General features: G+C 31.4%; 1 protein-coding gene across 2 annotated transcripts in view; it reads left to right on the forward strand.

The window, feature by feature from the left end:
• Positions 1-23,274, forward strand: part of LOC112596945 (zinc finger protein 2 homolog) — a 95,626-nt gene that overhangs the window by 56,778 nt on the left and 15,574 nt on the right. Inside the window, exon 6 of one of the 2 annotated variants that reach the window (XM_025342832.1) lies at positions 1,472-1,637. In XM_025342832.1, coding sequence (XP_025198617.1) covers positions 1,472-1,637 — 166 coding nt within the window. Of the gene's footprint in view, positions 1-1,471; positions 1,642-23,274 lie in introns of both variants that reach the window. The other variant, XM_025342833.1, reaches the window with a different exon arrangement.

A 23,274-nucleotide genomic window follows, 5' to 3' on the forward strand; every position in this document is an offset into this window, starting at 1 on the left:
TAATATACGGACAAAGACGCACTAGAATCACACCTCGTGTGTCCATCGTGTCATTATTCATTGAAAACTGAATCTTCTAAAATAGTTTGTAATTATTAATCTAGAAGCCCTTACTTTTCTTTTGAATCGCGTTCATTACGTATTAAATGTATATACTTTTTTTTTTTTTTTTCATTGAAAATCATTACATGAGGGCCGAACTGTTTTCACATTGCTTAACCCTGTTTTCACATTGCTTAACCCTTAAATGTATATACTAGAAGCGATCGATTCACAGTCCTAAGCATTATTTAAAATAAGTGCGCGTATGTTGTTACATTTTACAGATGAGTCCATTATTTTCGTAAACACTTAAATTCGATCATTATATTTAATAAAAAAATATAATAATTACTTTAGTGAATAGATGTCTTTAAATAATAATTAGAGTGTATATAAAACTACCACTTTTTTTAAATTTTTACAGCTCGTGGGTAAACGAAACCTCCTCATGACTGTTTGAGAGTTTAATCTAGCATAATTATTTATATCAATAGACCAATAGACGTCGCGAATCGTGTAATATTATGATAATATAACGTTGCGGCAATATTATAGTGGTGTACGTTTTAAGCGCGATTGACTGTAATAATATGACTCTATATGAGACATACAAAAGTGCAGAACGATGTATACCCAACTGTATTATAGTACCTTCACATATTTAAAAAAATTATTTTACTTGTGAGACAGTAAAATAAATCATTTCGGAACAAACCGTACCTACCTGTGTAAAATATAATACTATATTATAACGAACGTTATGACGCCGCAGATAAACCGCGACCGCCGTTATTGTTTTTATACGATAGGTGTGTGTAAAAGTAATATTATATTATTTATTATTATTGTCCAAACTCTGAAATGACCAGCGCCCGTGGACGCATTCAAGTCGTATTACTATACGTATAGTAATCTTTCCTCGTGAATCACATATTTGTATTAAAATACTATATCGTTAATCGTTTTAATTTTTTATCGTCGTGTTTTTTTTACGGGTCAATTACAATTAGGTACACCCAAGACATTATTATTATAATATAACCAACCCAAAGTCCGGTGGCTGGTGTTTACGATTCGAAATCGACGTCTATGTTAAAATAATGAATCGCGCAATATATATATATATACCAGTATAATAATAATAATATATATAGGTAGTAGTCGTCGCAGTGGCGGCGATTGGTTTTATGACCTAAACGGTAAAAACGGTTATTTTTTATTTAACGTCTTCGTTGAAAACTCAATTAATATCATTCGTAAAAGATACCGCAACACTGTCCAACGGACTACATATCTAAGCTATATAATAATATAACCTTTGAAGGAGAAAAATAGATAATAATTGTGTATACGTCATGTGACAAGTTAAATCGATATGTTATCATATAATATTAATATTATTATTTTAACGTTGTGTATTTGTTTGCAGGAGAAACCACACAAATGCACATTATGTGCCAAATCGTTCCCGACGCCTGGCGATCTGAAATCTCACATGTACGTTCACAACGGATCGTGGCCTTTCAAATGTCACATTTGTAACAGAGGTTTCAGCAAACACACAAATCTGAAAAATCACTTGTTCCTGCACACCGGTAAGTGAGTTGTAGTTTGATTTTATTACACGTTTTAATATATTTTATATATTATTATCTAGTGGTAATTATATGTTTATTTTATGCGTAAAAAGTATAAACATTTCATTTCCCACATATATTATTCACCGAAGTGATTATTGAAATCAATAATAATGATACTTAATTGACCTATAACAGAATTAAATATTAATATAAAACTCATAAATATAATATCTATACTATCTGCATAAAAAAGCGTTTTGGCGCACCCAGGTTTTATAAGGAGATAATACTTTAATGCGAGCCATTCAATGATTTCTTGGTAAATATTTCAATAATTAAAAAAAAAAAAAACTATTTTAATTTGTACAGACTATTCATTTAAATTCATTAAGACAATCATCTTAAATATTATACATTGCATATTGATTCGTTAAAATATTAGATTGTCCTTTTTTTTTTATTCTTATTATTGACTTTTAACAAAATGAGATTATAACACTATACTCTTGAAGAGTTAAAACCGCTATTATTGTAATGCATTTGTTGTGATCCTGAAAATATAAAGCAAACTTGTAATATTATGCCTTTATTTAACCTAACGCTTTTATGAGATAGTCGTCATCGTCGTCAGGTATAATATATTAATAATATGCACCTATACTAACATTAGGACGAATATTGCCCCCTGTACATACTAGTTGTATAGAATATTTTCATTATGTCAGAGCCCAGAGGATCGTATGCCGAGGGCAATTGGTATTTTTATTACGATCATTATTATTTTTTTTTTTTTTTACTTCTCGTCGACTGACGGTCGCTACACGCATATATAGTATATACTTATAACGTAACTATATATACCATTCTACGTTGTCCAGGTAGGTGATCGTCTCCGTCGTCGTCGCCGGATGGACGGGATTTCGGGGATCCAATGTTTTTTATTTTTATATCTCTTTAATCCCGCGCGTTAATGGAATTCGTGTTTTCGCCTCCCATCGCACATACACACACGCGCGGCCTCGACAAAAGTAAAGACTTCTCCATATGTATATAACACTATATATACAAATATAACGTCGAAGTGGGAAGGTATTAGGTAGACAGGTATAGACGGTAGGTAGATAGATATTTTGTACATGTGTATAAATATATATATATATATATATATATATATGTGTGTGTGTGTGTATGTGTATGTATGAGTGTGTTTGTGCTTCAGGGCTGCCCCGAAGTGATACGAGACCTGGTCCACGCCGCCACCACCGTCGTTTTTATATTATTATTACGGCGACGGCAACAGTAGCTCGAACTACAGTACCTGTTCATATAATAAATATATATATTATATACACTATAGGTACTTAAAATATGAACCATTGACGCGGAGTTTCCCTAGATACCAGGGGTAGAGATAAAAGAGGTAAAGGGTGAGAGAGAGGGAAAGAGTAAAAGAGTGTGCGAGAGATACACTTTCAAATGTGCATGGTATCGGCTAACGGACTTGGATGGTATTATAACACGTATGTTGGTCATATTTATATTATTATTATTATTATTATTATTAATTTATTATTGACTCTACCGGTTTGAAGGGTTTACTATCTACCGCATTGCGACGTACGATTTTTGCATCACTACAGTAATAATTATAATACGCTCAATCTAGCTGCGTACCTTACTTGCGTTGTCACTTAAAATATAAGGTTAGTAGTTTGGGGTGGTTTGGCTTTAATAGGTATTGTATAGACCAGTGGCGCAACCAGGATTTTTTTAAGGGGGGGGTCCAAAAATATAATTATTTTAAAGTAGCATGCAAATTTAATTATTATAAACATAAAAAATAAAGTTATGTACAATGTGTACCTATACTTCTGTAACAATAAAATTACGGTATAAAATGAAGTATAATAATAAAAGTATAATATAAGTATAATATTTATAATTATAAGATGAAATCTAAACGATGTTTTGTAGAGCTTAAATGACTTATTACTTCCTCTGGTGTTACACTGACTTCGTAGTGGATATTGAGGGCAGCTAATCCATTAAGTCTTCTTTCCGATGTGGAATTTCTTAAGTAACTCTTGATCCTTTTAAGCGTGGAAAATGATCTCTCCGCCTCACATGAAGTAATAGGAAGTGTGATAAGTATTTGTAATAGTTTATATATATTTGGGAATAAATCTGGATTGCATTCATTAAGTATTTGAATTATACTATTATATTGTATATTACTGTCAGTCAAATAACGATTCCATAAAATAGTTTCTGATTTCACTCGATCAAAATCATCAACATCGTTAGCATAAAACTCAACAAGCTCTTTTAGTTTTTCTTCATCAAACTCTGAGCTTTTAACTAACATTTGAAATCCAGATATTATGTTTTGATGATTAACAAAACGATCGTTTAATTGTTGTACAAACGAATCAAGAAACGGTAAAAATAAAATGATTCTAAAATATTCTTCGGGATCTTTTGTCGGAATATTATTTCGGTATTTTTGACGCTTAGCTAATCTAGGCATTTCAATAGTAAGTTCAAAATCGTTTAATCTTTTATTAATATCAATAAATAATTTGTTAAATTCAGTAGTGGCGTTTTCCCTTATACAACTTAATTGATTTTTTACTAGATTAATATGATTAACAGCTACCACCAAATCAATATTTTTACTTTGTAAATATTTGCAAAGAGACTGCGTATACTGAAAAATGTGGTTGAGAATACTGAGAGCTACATTAAATTCAGAAGATTGCAATGCTAAAAGCAGTTGATTAGCTTTACTCGATGTATCAATATCTTTCCATGTAATCATTTCTTCCAAGCAATAAATAATTGCAGGGAAAAATTCATTGAACGTTTCTATTGAATTATAACGTTCAACCCACCTAGTTGGGCAAAGCCTTTTAAGTTTTTGTTTATTTAAAGAAGTTTCTTTTTTTTTCAACTCAGCCAGATGTATATTAAAAAAATTTTGTCGTTTCGGAGTATTTAAGAAGTTATAACATGCTTCTACAGTACCCATAGTGTTTCTTATTCCTTGAATATTGCAAGCATATGATACTGACAGATTGAGATTATGAGCACTACAATGTATATACAATGCACTCGGATATTCTTTTCTAATTAAAGCTGCGACACCATTTAATTTCCCACTCATACTTGCGGCACCGTCATAACCTTGACCCCGTAGATTTTTGATTTCAATATTTAAGCCTTTTAACTCAGTAATAATATGATTTGCTAAGCTTTGACCACTAACATCATCCACTGGAACAAATTTTAAAAAACTCTCACACATTTTTTTTTCGTTCACGTCATAATAACGAGCACATAAAGCGAATTGTTCAACACCTGATATATCAGCCGTTTCATCGGCTATTATTGAAAAAAACGTACTATCATTTATTTTTTTTACAATTTTCGATGTAATAATATCAAAACAAATATGAACTATTTCATTTTGAATTTTCCAGCTGATATATTGAGCATTTTTACTGCAATTTTCTCTAGCTAACTTAAAACTTTCATCACCAGATAAAGTAGTAGCCTTAAGAAAAAATCTTAATAATGACCTAAAATTGCCTTCATTTATTAATGGTTCATCTATATTAAGTGGTCCAGAATCGCGGTGACCTCTTAGAGCTATGCCTTGCCTACCACACAATATTACCGAATTAATAACAGGGATTATTATTTTTCGATTATTTTCTTTCTGGATTTTTTCAGTTTTGTTTAATTGATGGTAAACAGAATCTGTTTTTCCTGTAACAATTGACGAAATTTGTTGAAAATCTATTACACTATTTTGATGGTAGTTAGTTTTTTCGTGCGTAGAAAATTTTTCTAAAGCGTGTTTCCATTTGTTAAATGCTTCGGTGCAAAGCTGGCCTAATAGCTGACTACCCTTTCCACCTCTATATTTGGAAAAAAGCACACAATATTTGCAGTAAGCACCGTCTTCAATTTTACTATAAGCTAGCCATTTCCAATTTTCTAACCATACAAATTGAAATTTTAATTGTTTTTTGCCATGCTGCGTAGAAGGAAATACTGAGTTCTTACCTGGTGTCCATAGATTTTCTAGATGTTGAAGTTTTTCAGCATCAGTAAATTTTTTACCAACCATTAGCTGTATGTCAAAAATACTATGTACATTTGAAGTGTCTAGATCCGAATGTATTTCTGAAGTTTGGACTTCTAGTGGTTCTTCTCCCCTACAGACTTTAGCCGGTACATTTGATGTTTTAAAATAATCAATTATGCTCCGTTTACTCATATTAAATTTATAAGTATTTTATAATATTAGTAAAAGTAACTATACCTATGTAAATGCCAAAAAAAAAACTGAAAACTACGAAAAACGACAAACGATTTGTTAACAGTAAAAACAAATAGTACACGATAACACCAATTATTATCAATGCAAGCGCGTGACTGTCACGGATAATAGATATCTATTATCCGTGCGTGACTGTATGGTAATACTCAGAAAAGTTATATGGTAATCTTTTGCAACGGTGACTTCTCGATACGAGCTTACACGTAATTTGTTCTTATCAACTATAAGGCGTTTTTATTATCACAATATCACAGCAGCTGTACTCGGTACTGAATCGGATCAATTATTCAATTTTGTCAAACATTTTTATTATTTTAGAAAGATACGACATGGTTCAAGGGGGGGGTCCGGACCCGGGGACCCCCCCCCTTGGTTGCGCCACTGGTATAGACCACAGTGATGTGCTGTGTCATTTTCAATCGTAAATGACATCATACCATTAAATCACCAGGCAAAAAGTTTCATGTGTGTTATATTTTATAGTATATTCACTTGTTAAGTAATCTCGAGGCAAGCGGGACATTTTTTTTAAGAAAACTAGTTAAACGTTAATAAATAATCAATGATGATTTTGCAACGATGCACTATTGTCAGATAAAACTATTCATGTAATAGGTATTGCAGCAAATATATATAAATTTATGAACGTATATTAAAATATGTACGTAAATAATCAACTGTTTATAATTGAACGCGATTTATTAAAAATTATTCTGATGCCCTTGAGACTGATGACTATAAAGCTTTTATAATAAGTATTATATGAGTTATTCATACACCCATAAATAAGAACAACGTTTTTAAACTGTATTTAATCATAACATATCACATATTATGTTACGTTTCCAAGTTGGAAAATATATTATAAACTTCAATAATATTGTTGGTAGCGGAAAAAATTTTTTCATTTCAATATGATCATTAAAAATTCACAATCTAATTAATTTTTATATTTTTCAAATTATAATATTATATTATGTTTATATTAGTATACTATCATGATTAAATTTACACAACTGTTACATCCATCCCCATAGAAAATTAAAAATTTTTTTTGAACAAACATTGTGGTTTATCATAAACCTGTGGTATTAATTAAATTAAGTTAAATTACCATTACTATATGTTTTAATAGAGTTAACACCCGTCTCAAATCGGTTTCGTTGTACTTATTTATATAAGTTATACTATTTGTTTTTATAATAAACAGACAAGCTTGTACCTACTGTTATCTAAGATAGCTGCTGCTTTAAATGCTATTAGGTTATTACTTCATATTATTATTTCTTAATCACAGCAGTATTGATATAAAAAAAAAATGTGTGGCTTATAAATTATGTATATAGAATATATATATCACATCATAATAGATTCGATAAATAAAATAATCCATATACGTAGGCTTTATAGAATAATAGGCGCGTTTTCTGCACGTAGTATAAATTACCTAAATAATTTATGTATTCATTATACGCATGTACAATAATAAAATACGTCCGATTGGTTTGAAACATTGCGACCTTTTTACAACAGGTGTTATTGTTTTTATTTCTTCTTATTATTTATTGGATTACGTTATATTATTATTATCATATTATGGGCGCGTGCCTGCAGCCCGTGTGGTTGACAAGCAAGTCGGAATGCAACGTAGTGCGCCAACAATTATATTGTATATTATTATTAGATCTACATAATTCATAAGTATAACTTATAAATGTTACGTAAGTAATATACGCGTGTTGTATTATTAAATACATAAATGTGCTTATAAACTCAACATCACTTCATTCGATATCTGTATATAAATATAATAATTGCTAACAGGTAAGTTACTTAGGTAGGTATTGTAACACTTGATGCGCTTACGTTTACGTTTATATCTTTAATTGTATTGATATTTTTTTTCAACCAACGCAATTTTTTTTTTTTCTATAACATAACTGCCCTCCGGCTACCACCGCCGACGTTATAAACACATTGTTTATATAACTATACGTATAGTTATACTGTTACTGTAGGTACAAGCGTTGCGTACCACTTACCTACCTATATTTTATATGCGGAAATTTAGACCTTGACACTGGCGTAGTGCAAACAGGCGCGTGTCAGCTTTCGAGGGCACGCCGGTAACGTTTATACTTGTGTAGTGTGTATAAACATACGTATATTACTCGATTGCTGCACGCTATACAAAGTGCACGTAATAGCTTTGGCGTTTTGCGTTCAAACCCGTTCTTGAACTTGGACGAAGAATATATTTTTATCTCGTTCGGTCTCGTTTACATTTTGAAATCGAATTTCAATATGCTTTATATATATATTAATATATTATTATATACTATACGTCATAATATGGTTGTGTTATATTGGAGCCTTTACCACTGCTATTTTTCTTGATGATGAACTATGAAGCTTAAGCCTATTAGAGTTGATGAATGTTTATTATTTGAATTTTTTTTTTTTATTTCTTTAATAATTTGATTATTAATATTACTGCAAATACTCACACTCCCGTTTATATTTTGTATATATTTCTGGTATTTTCTTCTTTAATTTATCGAAGTATTCGTGAATAGGCTTTAGGCTTGTCGTAAAATTTCCACAACGGTTATCTATTATGCGAATAACCGGCCGATTTTTATGCCGTGCTTACTTATTCTACTTATTTGTTCTACGAGAATACACGTCATAGTACGTATATATATTATATAACCAGTCTCACTGATTCATCTCATAAAATGAAGACTTCCACAACCGTTTGCGAGACGCGCGCATTTATATCCGTACTAAATAAATTAAGCTGTTAACTGTTGTATTTTACCCGTTTTCTTGGATAAAACAATTTATTTGCTTACGAGTATTACTGCAACAAGGCTATAAAACCCAACCAGTTTCGTAATTAATAAAACAAAAATGTAAAATACTCACTAAAAACACTATAATATATTGTTTTAATAGTTAAAACGACAATTTAATTAAATTTATTGTCCTCTTAATTCCTCGGAGACCTATTTGAAAAGTAGAACGTTGTTACTAGAACAATTATAATATTTATGTTAGATATTTTAATGGAATCGATTGGCTTTTATTACTGTTTAATTATATTGATACTAAATAATTTCTATGCCATACAACTACGTAGGTATATAAATATATGAGTATATTTATATTGTCTACGACTATTATAGTATATGATAAGTGACGAAATTTGCCTGCACGCGCATTCATGTAATAATAAAATTATACTGTAATCAATAATCATTAATATGAAATTAATTTTATTAAATTATAATAATTATATATATATATATATATATTATATAGTATATAACATTACTACAAAATTTTAATACTTGATTTCGCTAGCCAATGATATGTTTATCAAAATATTAAAATTCACAGTGAAATCAAAGTAATTCAAAATACAGTTTTCATGATTTGACAAATATTATTTCAATCTTCAAATACTATATATACATAATATTATTTTATTAAAATATACTTTTTATATGACGTGTTTTACCATTCTGTAGTTTATCCGTTATAGAGTACAGTTAAATAAAAATATATGCGACTAATAATTATTATAAGCGTATATCTAATATATTATACACATATTATTTTATAGGTATAACTACGGCGATCATTAGATCTTACGTTAGTAATATTTTTAGTTTTTTACAACCGATTATGGCAAACGATGCGTTTGAGTAAATGTGAGTAGGACTTCAATTTTGTTTTAATCTCAAACGTTATTTAGTATTCTTCGCCCCCTGTGGATAAGACCGTCAATGATATACAATTCTTACTAGTCGGGACAAATAACCGTATCATATACATGTTATATTATTATATAATTTATTATAAATATTATATTTCGTCCGTGACTTTCGATTCGATTGCGCCACCCTAAATATAACGATATATATATGCACTTAATATTATATTATTATACCAAGTTTTCTGTTTCAATTTACTTAATGATGTTCTTTGATTAAAAAAAAAACATGAAGAAGAAAAACACAACCGTTGTCGGTTGCAATGCGCTTATATTTGACGAGAACGCGACCGCATCCCGCCGCCGTCAACAATGTACTTGATCCCCCCTGCAGAGGTGCCACTCCTACCGTAAATCGTGTAATTTCTTCTAAACGTTCCTTGAAGTAATGTAAGAAAAAAGAATAATAAAAACACCGAGCAAAAAGGTGTCTACAAGATCATTAATCTCGCCAACACCTCCGCGACTCTAAACACCGCACTGCAACCCAGTGCCTGTATCACAATATTATGTATTATGTTATATTATATTATAGTTAATCCATCGTCGTACGAGCTATATTACTGCAGGTTTATGCGTACGAATGTAGAAAACAATGATATCATATTTTTACTCCATTAATTTTTAAACACAAAATTAATCTTTATTTATCATTTTTGCATGCATTGTCGACGTAGGTACCTATTATATATTTAAATTTTAAATACGACGTGAGTATATGTATATTATACGTAATTTAAAATATTAATTTAATCAAGTGTATACATGTAGTAAGTCAATAACCAATATGTAACGTCATATTTTTTTTTACACAATGTTTTTTTAACGTATAGTTTTTAAGCTTTTTTCTAAAAATTTGTAGTTTTTTATTACTTCGGTATTTTATTGTTCATAGATAATAGTAATTTATAATATATGTATATTTAGCGTGAACATACACGATTGTATGAAATAATAATATTGGCCAACCTAGGTATATGAGGTACATGCTTACCAGGCAAGTTTGTCTGTAATAATTAGAAAGATTTACTTAAACCAATAAGGATCCAAGCAAAAATAAAATAAATTATCGTAAGACGATATTATTATTTTCGTATAAAGTCTACGATAATGCCGTTTGCGTAGATTATGATGACGGCAACTACAATAGTACTTAAATAAAATTATTAAACCCCAATACAATCCATAAATGCCAAAAAATAAATTATCTTTTTAACGACTCGCATCATAAGCGCAAATTTATTATTTTACTAAATATTTAATTCTAATCACGTAGCATTATAAATGATAATATTATAAGTAGCCCACAATCTAGAAAAGACCATACTATATTTAATATGCTTAAATTATGCGTCCATATGCGAGCTATATGTATTTATTTAAACCGATTTGTATGCTTTCTAGATGAACAGATTTAGGTTTCGATCGGTCTTTTTACCCTTTAGAATGACCAATTCTTGTTATACACACACGCATATTAAAATATATCGTATAAACGTCTCAATTAAAAACGAAACCGCGTATGTGACGTGTGAGAGAGTCTATGTGTAATATCCCACGAATTTCTCGTAATCTTAAATCGGAATATGAATGTATACGAATAAGATGATTAAAAACGAGCATACCATTAAAAAATTATCGTTTCATTGAACGAAGTATGAGAAGAAAAAAACAGTTGGTAACAGACCGAAGGCTTGTTACGCATATTTTCTATATTATAATATGTATTCTTATATATTCTACAAAGTGGTAATGGAGAAAGCTTGAATTTCCTCTCTGAACATTTCAGGATTTTTTTCATATAGTGTATAACCTATTTCGGAAAATAGGAACTTTTTCACAGAATCTTTATCTTTATAGTGATTTAGAACATGTAAATATACCTGTAATAATTTTATGCTTGTGATAAAGTTATCAAGTATATAATACACAGAACGATAGATTCTTAAAAAGTTGTACACATCAAAAATATTCAAGACGTGTAAGATGTAAAAATACAATTAACTTATGTGTCTATAATACATATATTATTATATAATACCTTATATAATAATATATATAAACTTTTGTCGTAGCATCATTAGTAGGTATACTAGTATGCATAGCATGTAGAGTGCCAAAAATCATAACTATTAATTTAAATCAGATATTTTATAAACATTTAAAAAAGTATTTATAACATAACACTATGAAAAAAGTATTATAAATATGTTGCTTATAATTGATTATAACTTATTTTGTAATCATATATTTAATTGGCATTTGAGCGATTTCCAAAAATTGGTCCACTGGTATGAACAAAATCTTTTTCTCCCCTTAGCATTATAATAATAAAATAAAATAATTTATAATTTAACATTATTATTTCTTACCATTCATATTACCTCATACCGTACGCGCATTTTATATAAATATAAATATGTATATTACATAATATTTATAATAATAATAATAATAATAATAACTACAGTGCACAGCAATTTTATTATAATTATAATAATGATATAAACAAAAGCTCAAGCAATACATTTTAATATTTAATATACTAAGCGATATTAGCCAGTTGGTGGTGACGATGATTTACAACCGGTTTGCAAGTTATAATATTATTATTTCCCACTAGTCAGAACCATGCTGCTACCTTACGTACGCGTGCAAGTCCAACCGTCACCTTCCGTAATATCACTGAACTTGAAACTCGTCCGTTCGCCACTGTACATGCCTGTATGGATGTTTATATGAATATACTCTATATGATAATAATATAATATATATTAATAATATTATTAGTTTATACGAATATACTGTATAATAATAATATATTATAAGCAAATGCAACATGCATACATAATTATATATATATATATATATATGTATATATATGAATTATATATTATATATATTTTATAAATTATTTATATTCCTACTAAATTTTAAATATTGTACTTATATATAATACACGTATTAGTAAATACAGTGTAACATACATCAAACACAACCGTAAATCGTACCGAACACATTTCCATAATATTATAATATGATACATACGCGCGCATTAGCAGTTCCGTATCACTATGTGTATATGATATATTTTTTTCGAGTTTATGTGTGTTTAGTCGTAGTAGATATAATATTATTATATAATAAACGTTTTCGTGGGAAAATCAACGTGTATAGGCGCCGTCGCTTTCATATTTTCACACCAAATTAATTAAATAAATACAAATCGAATATCCATATTTTTTTTTATTGGTCGTGTCATCGCCGTGCAAGTTTTTTTTATTATTCGTTTTAGTATTTTTTTTTTATTTTTTTTTACTACTACTCGCGTATACAGGTACATAAAACCATATATACTATTCCCGTGAGACGCGCATAAATAATTACGAAGGGGAAAAATGAAGACAAGGAAAAAAACTCGTTTTATATAACTTTTTTTTTTTCATTTTTTTCTTACACATACGCATGTATGAGTTTGTGTTATAAAATTTACCAAGTTTATTTTCATAATCGTTATCGACCGTCCTACATTATATTTTAATGTATCTATAATATTACAATAACGTCATCGCAGCGCCATTTTCGTTAAATTCGCCATAAATGCTCCATATAATATAAATTGTATATCATCATACAAAGCGCCCGTGTAAAAATAAATGTAATAATTAAAACTATAGTCCTGCTTTAGACCTTAGGTATTATTTATTTCTGTCTTTAATTTTATTATATGGTAGGTATTTTGATAATAACACGATACTGCTACATGCACGCGACCTACTTGCATGTTGTTTTGTTATCATTTGTTGGGAAATCAGATGATTTTACCACTTTTGACACTGATCGACGACGACGACGCAAGCGGTTGATTCGTCACGCCAATCAATCGTCACGGGACGACGGTGGCCGCCACATCGCATTGTTGTTTTATTCGTCCGGGTAAAACAAATTATAACGTCTATAAAGAAAAGAAGAAATCATTATTATTTCGGGGTGTTAGTGGATCACGGTGGCGGTGGCGGCGGCGGCGGCTGCCTGTCCGCTACATTTCATTCAAAAAATAAAACGTCGGATGTTATTTTTCACCAAACACACACACATACTTGCGTATAGTATTATTTTATGTATAGAATCCGACATTTCGACAATACCGTAATTTCTGGAACAAACAGATCACCGTGGCAGATGTTGCCGACACGAAACACAATTATATTATATATTATATAATATATATAATAACCCACTGAGACTAAGAAATTTTTCACGAAATTTGTACTGGTACACCCACCAACAGGTAGTAATAATTTTTTTTTTTTTCGTTATAAGTATCTTATAATATAGCTCGAGTGACTCTGTAGAGGGTGAAATCGCGTGTATCTAATAATAATCATAATATTATACAATGTGGTATATATATATATAATATATATAAAGCAGTAGCTAATGGATGTTCCGTACCCGCTGCACCGGTGCAGCGTGAATGTTATAATATGATACGATAAATCTATATATTGGTCGGGGAATCACTGTAAGGTGCACCGCTGCAATACGCATTATGCCTAGGTCAAAAAACGCGTTTCTACGCTGGGCGCTCCTGTTATTTTATTATTACACGGACTCTGTCGTATATAATAATAATATTATGTATAATATTATGTACTTATGTTATACATACATCGCACAACTAATGCGCGTGTGGGAGACTCATCACATAATCGACAGTCGTGTCTTAAGGGGAGATGTATACATGTATTATGTACGCGCATTGGTATAAGTAACCGGATTTTTTCGCTTCGGGTAGTAAGTAGTTCTTTTTGTCGTTGTTATATTATCATCATCGTCGTAATCATCATCATCGTGGATCTATAATATTATTTATACCTGTATATCGTGTGCACGGGTTTATATATGCGAGCACTATGACGTGATGATGTGTATTAGCCACGGCCATAAGACTATACGGACCGCGTCTTGTAATAATATAATAATAATTGAACGCGCCGCCACCTTTTTATAATAAAATAATAAACCACGGTGCCGTGTGTATTGTACCTTATGATGAGTTTATGTGTGTGTGTGTGTGTGTGTATACGCACACGCACTCACATACATATCAACTAGTGCCCCCCCGAGCATTATTATACTACGACGACGGAGGCATTGATATGACGGTGTTGCCTCCGTGTGAGCGTTCTATGCGCGTATATAATAATATATGTATGTGTATATATTTCGTTATTTCGCCGCCGCCAGCGGCACGTTGCTTACCGTTTTAGCCGGCGCCAAGACCGGAACGATTGTATAACAATAATAGTAATAGTAATAGTAATAGTAATAATGTATATGAAAAACACTGACTGTACTAGTAGCACGTCGTCGCCTCGGCGGATCATCCGAATATTATCGTCATTATATATCGTTATTATATACTGTATACTATATCGTCTGCAGACAAACACGTTTGAAGACGACAATATAATATAATAATAATTATAAAACAACAATATATTATTATTGTGCGATCATCTCTAGACGCCCTTAGGACGCGTATCGTACTTCGTCTCACTCCCATCACGTTATACGTAGATACATATTGCTATAACCATATATTATAATATGTATTATTATTTGTTGTAATTATTATTGATATTAAGCTGTACCGTCGGTTTGTCGCGAGTGTATAAAAAATTTAAAAAACCAATATCATAGATTGATCTTTTTTTAACGCCAGCGGTACTCGCGTACACCTGCATTATGTCCAAGTGCGTATGTGTGCGATTCACGTGGGAACGTCGCGGTCATCGTCACTTGCCACTGAACTCCTTCGTTGTCCTGCAGGACACATTATGGAATGCAATATAATATTATGTTCAAGTGCTTGTCTGTGATACGTGATAATATTGTGGTTGATCATATTGTCATAGGTAACCACGGTAACATTACATTTTTACGCGCATCGAGAGACATCGTGTACTCAGACTCGTGTTAGTTCAGACAAGATTCAACGACCCGTTCTCTATCGAAAAATAAAACGATCGTTTTTTTGCCTTCGCTTATTGAAGAATTTTTTTAAAAATATATTATACCCAAATACTGTATTACAACATATTATAATTTACCAGATATTATCTATCTCGGATCAAATGTATTTATATTGGTAGATACTTGCACACGTACTGCACCTTGCGTGTTGCAAAATAACTCATTTCGATGAACTTAGATAAATTAACTTAACGAACCGGATATATATATATATATAAATCAATATTTTCTGTTGATAAAATGGTTCATGGCCCGTCTTTATTCCGGTCGAAATAATACGGCGATAGTTCCGGTCAATATACATTTATATAAACTTATATATAGGTACACACATCTATTATAATAAACACAGATAAATTAACGTTTATGGTTACCTACCTATATTGTATATAAACATATTATATGTTAAGTTTTTCGTGGCAGTCATAATACCAGCTATTATAATTCGTTATCCTCTCGGACACGGATATAATATACATTGACGTAACGGTATAATATATATATACATAAATTTCGGAAAACGTTTCGCCGATGAAGAGGTCACAATATAGCGTCGAAACAAGGATCTGGTCGCGGACCATAAAACGACTTGATGTTTTCATCGGTAGTATAAATTCAATATTTTACGGCCGCCATTACGCCGGTCATAACCATCATAATATATAGGTATGCGTCAATGCAGGACCGGTCGCTATATAGTATATACACGCCGTCTTTTTGACCGACCCTTTAGACAGTCGGCGCACTCTCTCTCCTTCTCTATTTCTCTCTTTTTATCTGCCCGTCTTTGATATTTGAACGTTATATTATAATATTACTGTTGCGCGATCGCATGTGATCCATACTAGCTAGCGGCTCATGGGAACCGCGTCGTAAACGTCAAACATTGCCGGGTAAGATCACTGTCTTATAATATGCATTCGATTAAAACGAATAATATTAATAATAAAACATTATACTATACGTGTGTAATACTGTAATATACTGATCATTAAATGGCAAAGTACATATTATTACAGTCACGGGTGCTCGCGTCGTCCGGTAAGGAATTTCAGAACGACTTTAACACGCGCGCCAACGATTGACCGTAAAGCCTCCGGGTCCGGTAAACCAGTTGACATGTCGATACCAGATATTATTAGATATTATAACGATACGGTCTCCTCTTCCACTGCACGCTTTCGTCGTGAGTTCGTGGCTGCCGACACAAGTAATCGAATCAGGCTGCCGTGCATTACTGACTATAGTTGTGCGATAGTCGTATACGATTATCGTTCAGCAATGTCAACGAATCGCATTCTAGGTCAGATATCATGTTTCGATATTATACTCTGTCTGCGGTTTCGAACGACCGCTATATGCAGGGGGTGGGAGTGTGAGAGATCCCGGAGACCGGCTACTGTATATTGTGTATAGGCGTTACTTGACTATAAAATTTAGGGCTCGGATTTCATCAACGCATTTGCATTATTATTATTTTTTTTTTTTGAAAATACCTGACATAATGCTTTCAAAGCTACAAATATATTGTATGCGCATTTATTATTCTGATAACCAAATATTAAGAACATTTCTTTTTCATTTTTTTTTCATTTATTTCTGGGAATATGATAAAAAAAATATTGTTTTTACATTTTTATATCAAATTAAATCACACGATTTTTTCCCCATAAATTTAATTAATAATAAATTTAACGTTGGCCAATCAATTTTTTTTTTTTTACAAAATAGGTATTTACCAAATATAATAAGAGTATTGTATAATATTATCAAAAAAAAAAAAAATTATTTCAAGTATATTTTTAGAGTTTTTAAATAATAAATTTTATTTACATTATTAAAACATTGAAATAATCCCATTAAACTATCTTTGATAACATTTTAATCATAAATTTGAAATAAAACACACAAATTCGATGTTATAATTTTATATATTTACCATTCAAGTATTAAAAACTCTTATAGTAAATTTAATACGAAATTGGAATCCATTTGAAATTGTTGGTACTATCGTTCAACCTTGCAGAGACCACTAGGCGGGGGGTATAAATATAAATAGTAAAAACAAATTGAATTTTGAAATATTTTGACATTATGACAGTTTTTATATAGGTTTTACTGGTACGGTTTAATATATTGTATGAACAATGAATATTGGCGTTCGGATCCAAAATAAACAATACGTAACTCCGAATAGTATACAATAGAAGACAGTGTGTATCTAACCCTACCACCGGGGTGGCGTCCACAATACGTAGGTACCTACACTATAATTTATAATGTGCAGACGGGTTATCGAGATTTTTCCAGTGTACCATCAGTATTTGATATTATGTTTTATGATAACGTCAGTAGAGATGAGATTAGAAAAAAGTTAGTTACTTTGATAATATTTTAATAGTGGCGATTTATCATGATTAACTTAACGAATTCGCTGGAAGACATTTGTGTTCCCTCGGTTAAACGCATAGTATACAGTCGCTTGTATAATATAATATGTACGCGCGAACTGGCCTCATTAAAATTTGGAAAATTATGGCCCTTGTCGCGCTCCTTCGCCGCGTTACCGTAGTATCAGCTGCAAACTGCGAAGCGGTCGCGTGCCTGAACCGCCGCACCGCCGCCGTCTTAATAGCATTTTTATTTTAAATCGACCGGGACAGGTGAATAATAATAATAATATATCGTATAGGTAAAGACGATTGCGACGCGCCGGGACAGGTGCCTCTGGTTGGCGATGGCAAGTGCAACCTAGATTAGTATCTCTCTCTCACCCCGCTGCAATATATACGAGTATACAGTACATATGCGGTATCTTGTGCGACCCCGAACCGCTAGTTAAAAATGCGTCCGTCCACAATTATATACGGTCCTTCTTTTTTTTCTTTTTTTGCCCCGTCTCCTGGATATTATTAGTTTTTACTCCGCCACCGTCGCCATTATTTATATCTCGTTTTTCTCGGTACTTACATGCAGACGTATATATATACATATTACATGTTCACCGCTGGCTATTATACATAGGCGGCCGCCGGAGCACCGGTGTGTCGTCTCTCTATCTCAGTCTCTATCCGATGCAGTTTCAGATATTATGTGTAATATTATTATATATATATTTATTTATGGGTAGTGTGGGTACGCGTACTCGGTTGAATGGATTAACATTTTTTTCCCCATTTTAACGATCTATACTCGTAGATACGTAATACAGCGCGGGTCGTACATCTTATAATACGTATATTTAATAACAATATCACCTGCTCGGGTTGTAAAAACAAAACTGTACGCTTGTAGCAAATCGTAATAATATCGCATCGAGTGAATAGGTAACTATTGTACACGCGCGTGCTCGTATTCCAACAATAATATACATTACAATTATTATTTATAAGATATACATGTTCGGTTTCACTAAAAAAAAAAATAGTGTACACGTTTATATTTTCATTGATAAAAAGTTTGAAGCCTCTCATTGCTTTTTCTAACGTTTCGCTGAAGTTATCTTAATGCACACATTATAATATTATCATTAATTAACTAAAACGTGTGTCTGCTACAACATAACAAAAAACGGATCATTCTTTCGACTTTCGAGTATTGTTGCATAGGTGCATTCTAAAACCGACTTAAGTTTACGGCATTTAAGCCTTACTTATTATCAAAATATTAACAAAATTTAAAACAAGCTTACAGATACGAATTTGATTGGATTAGAAGCATATTAAGAGGCAATGATCAAAAATAAAAAACTTATTTTTACTCTAAATTTAAAATTTTAAGATTAACTTAAAATGAATTACTACTGATATTTCTAATCATATCAAATAAACAAAGTATTACACTTTTAGTAAGATATTACTATTATTACTATTATACTGCTAAAAAAAAATAAATCCGTAATTTTAAATGTATAACCATCGTGGATATTTTTCTTAAAATAAATTATGACACAATATCATCTTGATTGCTCTCGCCTCTTCTCATTGCAAGATTATCATAATTGAGTTTTAGTATATAGGTACCGTAGTACATATACACATACACTGCACCACTGAGATAATTGCAGTGTGTGTTATGCTAGATGACTAACGAGCCAGTATGTATATAATAATAATTAATATTGTATGTAGTATTTATATACTACATAGGTATAAAGAATTCGGCGCTCGATAAGTATAAACTAGTATTGTTACAAATTACAATATTACGTATTGGTAATATGATTATACTCATATAATAATTATATCGTTATATTGTTTTTAAACCTGTTGATAAACATTGCTTTGATGGCAGAGAATTTGCTTCGAGATTGGTCGCGTTATTTTAAAAATACAACAAACCTGGCTAATTATAATAACCGACACAAGCATGCGTTAAACTGGCTGCAAATCATGACCGTAAAACTGCGTGGCCGTATTTATACACATCACACTCTCCCGAATAGGCAATATATTATAATAACGTATTAGCCTCCTCATTGTTGTTATTATTATTATGTATAATATGTCATTACTATCGCATACTACATTAATACCGTCGTCGTAATATTTCAATTATGGTTTTCATCAATGACGAAATTGTCGAGCTTCGCAGTAGTTCACAGGGTGGATATTAATATTCTTATGCATAGGTATGCGCAACGATACTATACATTCATCGTGGCGTATAATATTATGCAAAAAATATTGTAATTCAAATTATTGCGTATACTCTGCAATGATATTGTAACTACCCATAAATTATATAAATGTTTAACTGTATATTCCTACTGAATGTTTAATATAGTGGGTAGATGGCTTATATTTTATTTACGGTTAATATGGTATGATGGGGACACAATATTATCAATAAAAATCAATTATATAGTTATTAAATAAGCTGGAAAAAAAATCTGTTAAAGCAAATTCAAATAGACATACAAAAAATGAAAAATAAAATTATATCATTTATAAATTCTGTTCAAATACAAGAGTGTAAACGCACAATGTACCAAATCAAATATACAATTATAGTGCGATCTCTAAATTAAATATTTTATTCATAACTACGACTTCTAGGTGAGCTAATAATTAGTGACACAATTACATTCCATCCTTTTTATTGTACTTAAATCATATTTTTAAACTACTGTAGTATTATAATTTTCTAAAGTTTTTTTTTAGGTAGGAGGGTAGTTGACTAATCATAATCCATTAAATAGTGATATAAAATTTAGAAACGCAGCGTTTTCTATGGAAACATCATTGCAAGTATTATAAATTATAATTCATAATTTAAATAAATTGATGGAAAAACCATAATATCAAATTTCTTTTTTTAATATTTTTATAGAGTTCGCAAAATTTTAATGTATAGTATAGTGTTTTTTTTTTTTTGTCCATACTAACATGGTTAAAATCGAGTAATTAATAAAAAAAATTCGAAAACCACTGTGTATAATACAAGCCAAATAGGCCCAAAAGATTCTTTCCCCCTTGTCCTACTATATTAAACGCCGATGCTACCGTGGCCATCATTCACGAAGAGCGTCGTATTAATAAGAACGGCTTATGTATATAAATACCTAAACATTATACGCTGCACACGTGGTAGTAGAAAACCAGCAGAATCAAAGATCGAAATATACCAACTCATACCTACTCTATTAGAATAATACGAGTTCGTGACCAGTAGTAATATACCATGTTAACGTACGGTATACCTGAGTTAAAACGCGTGCGTAATGATATTGTATAATATTATTATGAACAGTCGTGATTATGCATTTGGGTATACCGAAGAAGGCTGCGTACTCGCGGGGAGGCGCCATGCACGCGTGATACCGGACAGTGGCGGAGTATATTGTGGGGGCGCCCGATAAAATAAATTCAACCGGCGCGCCGTTTGGATTTGGCGGGTTTGGCGGTGCAATGTAGTTTCGATCTCGATCCCAGATAAACGCAGGGCTGCTGCACGTGGCTTATTAGCTCAGCGGTGAAACGTATTTCTTTTTCGATTATTGTCTACGTTAGGATCGTCAGCGATATCTTTATAATTATCATCAATGTCGCTGATGCGTGTACACCCCACGCACACATACAAAATTATATATATAGTTATATAGTGGAATTGTTATATAATATGTGATTTGGTAGGTAAGATTTTCTCTCTTCTCATGTATACGGAGTGATCTTATTCAACTGACACTAGTTAAAGTTTAGTCTGTTATCCACAGAGTATAATTTGTCCACTGCAGCTTATCGAAGTACACTTATGCATATTCTTCTATTAAACATTAAACCAAAAACCGTCCGAAAAAAGTACTCTGATGATAACGTTTATAAAATCCAACACAATACATTGCCATTAAAATTCTTTAAATAAAACAAGATATTTCCGTCTGAAACAATACTATGGTAATCACATTAATAACTTTGTAAAGACATTTATTTTTTTCCACAATAATATGTGTGGCTTGTTAAATGAATCACTCCGTATAATGTTGTATAGTTATCGTTAATACGTGTATATTATTATAATAGGTACAGCTAGATGCAATCGACGACTGCGAATGAAATATTATTCGAATTTTTGGTTCATGAACCGTCGAACCGGTGCGCGATAGTCGTGTCGGGTATATATGAGCAACGTAATATATTATGTTATAGCCGTGTGTTTTACCGCCCTCGCACACCCCTCTTCAACCCGCCACAGATCAACCGTCACCTGCGGAATGCCCAGGAACAATATATGACGATCGAATCGTACACATATATATATTATAAATACATGGGTAATGAATTATATAGATCGTTCGCGTTCGGTTCATTTTTTTTTTTTTTTTTTTTTTTAGTTATCGAAATTAATTCAGAAATATAAACAACGCAATTACAGGTATTATTATTTCGCCATACGACATACGTCGATTGTTATCGCATCAACCAGAGATACCCGTACATACGTCATTGTTACAACTATAGTAATACACATGTATTGTTTTATATTTTATAGCAATTGTACTTCGACGGTGCGGCAGCGCAAAAGTCGGTCATCCGAGTGCGTTATTTACTCCGGCACGCGTATATATTATTTTGATGTTGTAATAGTAATATTATTATTATTTTATCGATTGAAGAAACTGTACATAGATGGCAAAAACAGATTTTTAAAAGACCAAATAACCATACAGATACGTTTCTACATTAAATTTATAATATTTCGTTTTCTACACTATATACGTACTTACGGGTTGTCATATCCACGTATTACTTATTGTTAAACATTCAAGAAATATTATACGCTGTTGTGGTCGACAATGATCTGTTTGTCATGTTATTTTAATATTGCACATATTTTTATTATATTATCATAGCAATCGGAAGTAACATGTTAATTGTAGCGATTAACATAGCATCGCTATTCATTAGGTATACTGTATAGTGTATACACAATGTACGATATAACGAAATATTATAGAACGCTATAGATATTTACTATTACCGGCTAGTGTA

The sequence above is a fragment of the Melanaphis sacchari genome, unplaced genomic scaffold (assembly GCF_002803265.2).
Source record: "Melanaphis sacchari strain LSU unplaced genomic scaffold, SCAv2.0 Contig36_pilon_pilon, whole genome shotgun sequence".
NCBI lineage: Eukaryota > Metazoa > Arthropoda > Insecta > Hemiptera > Aphididae > Melanaphis > Melanaphis sacchari.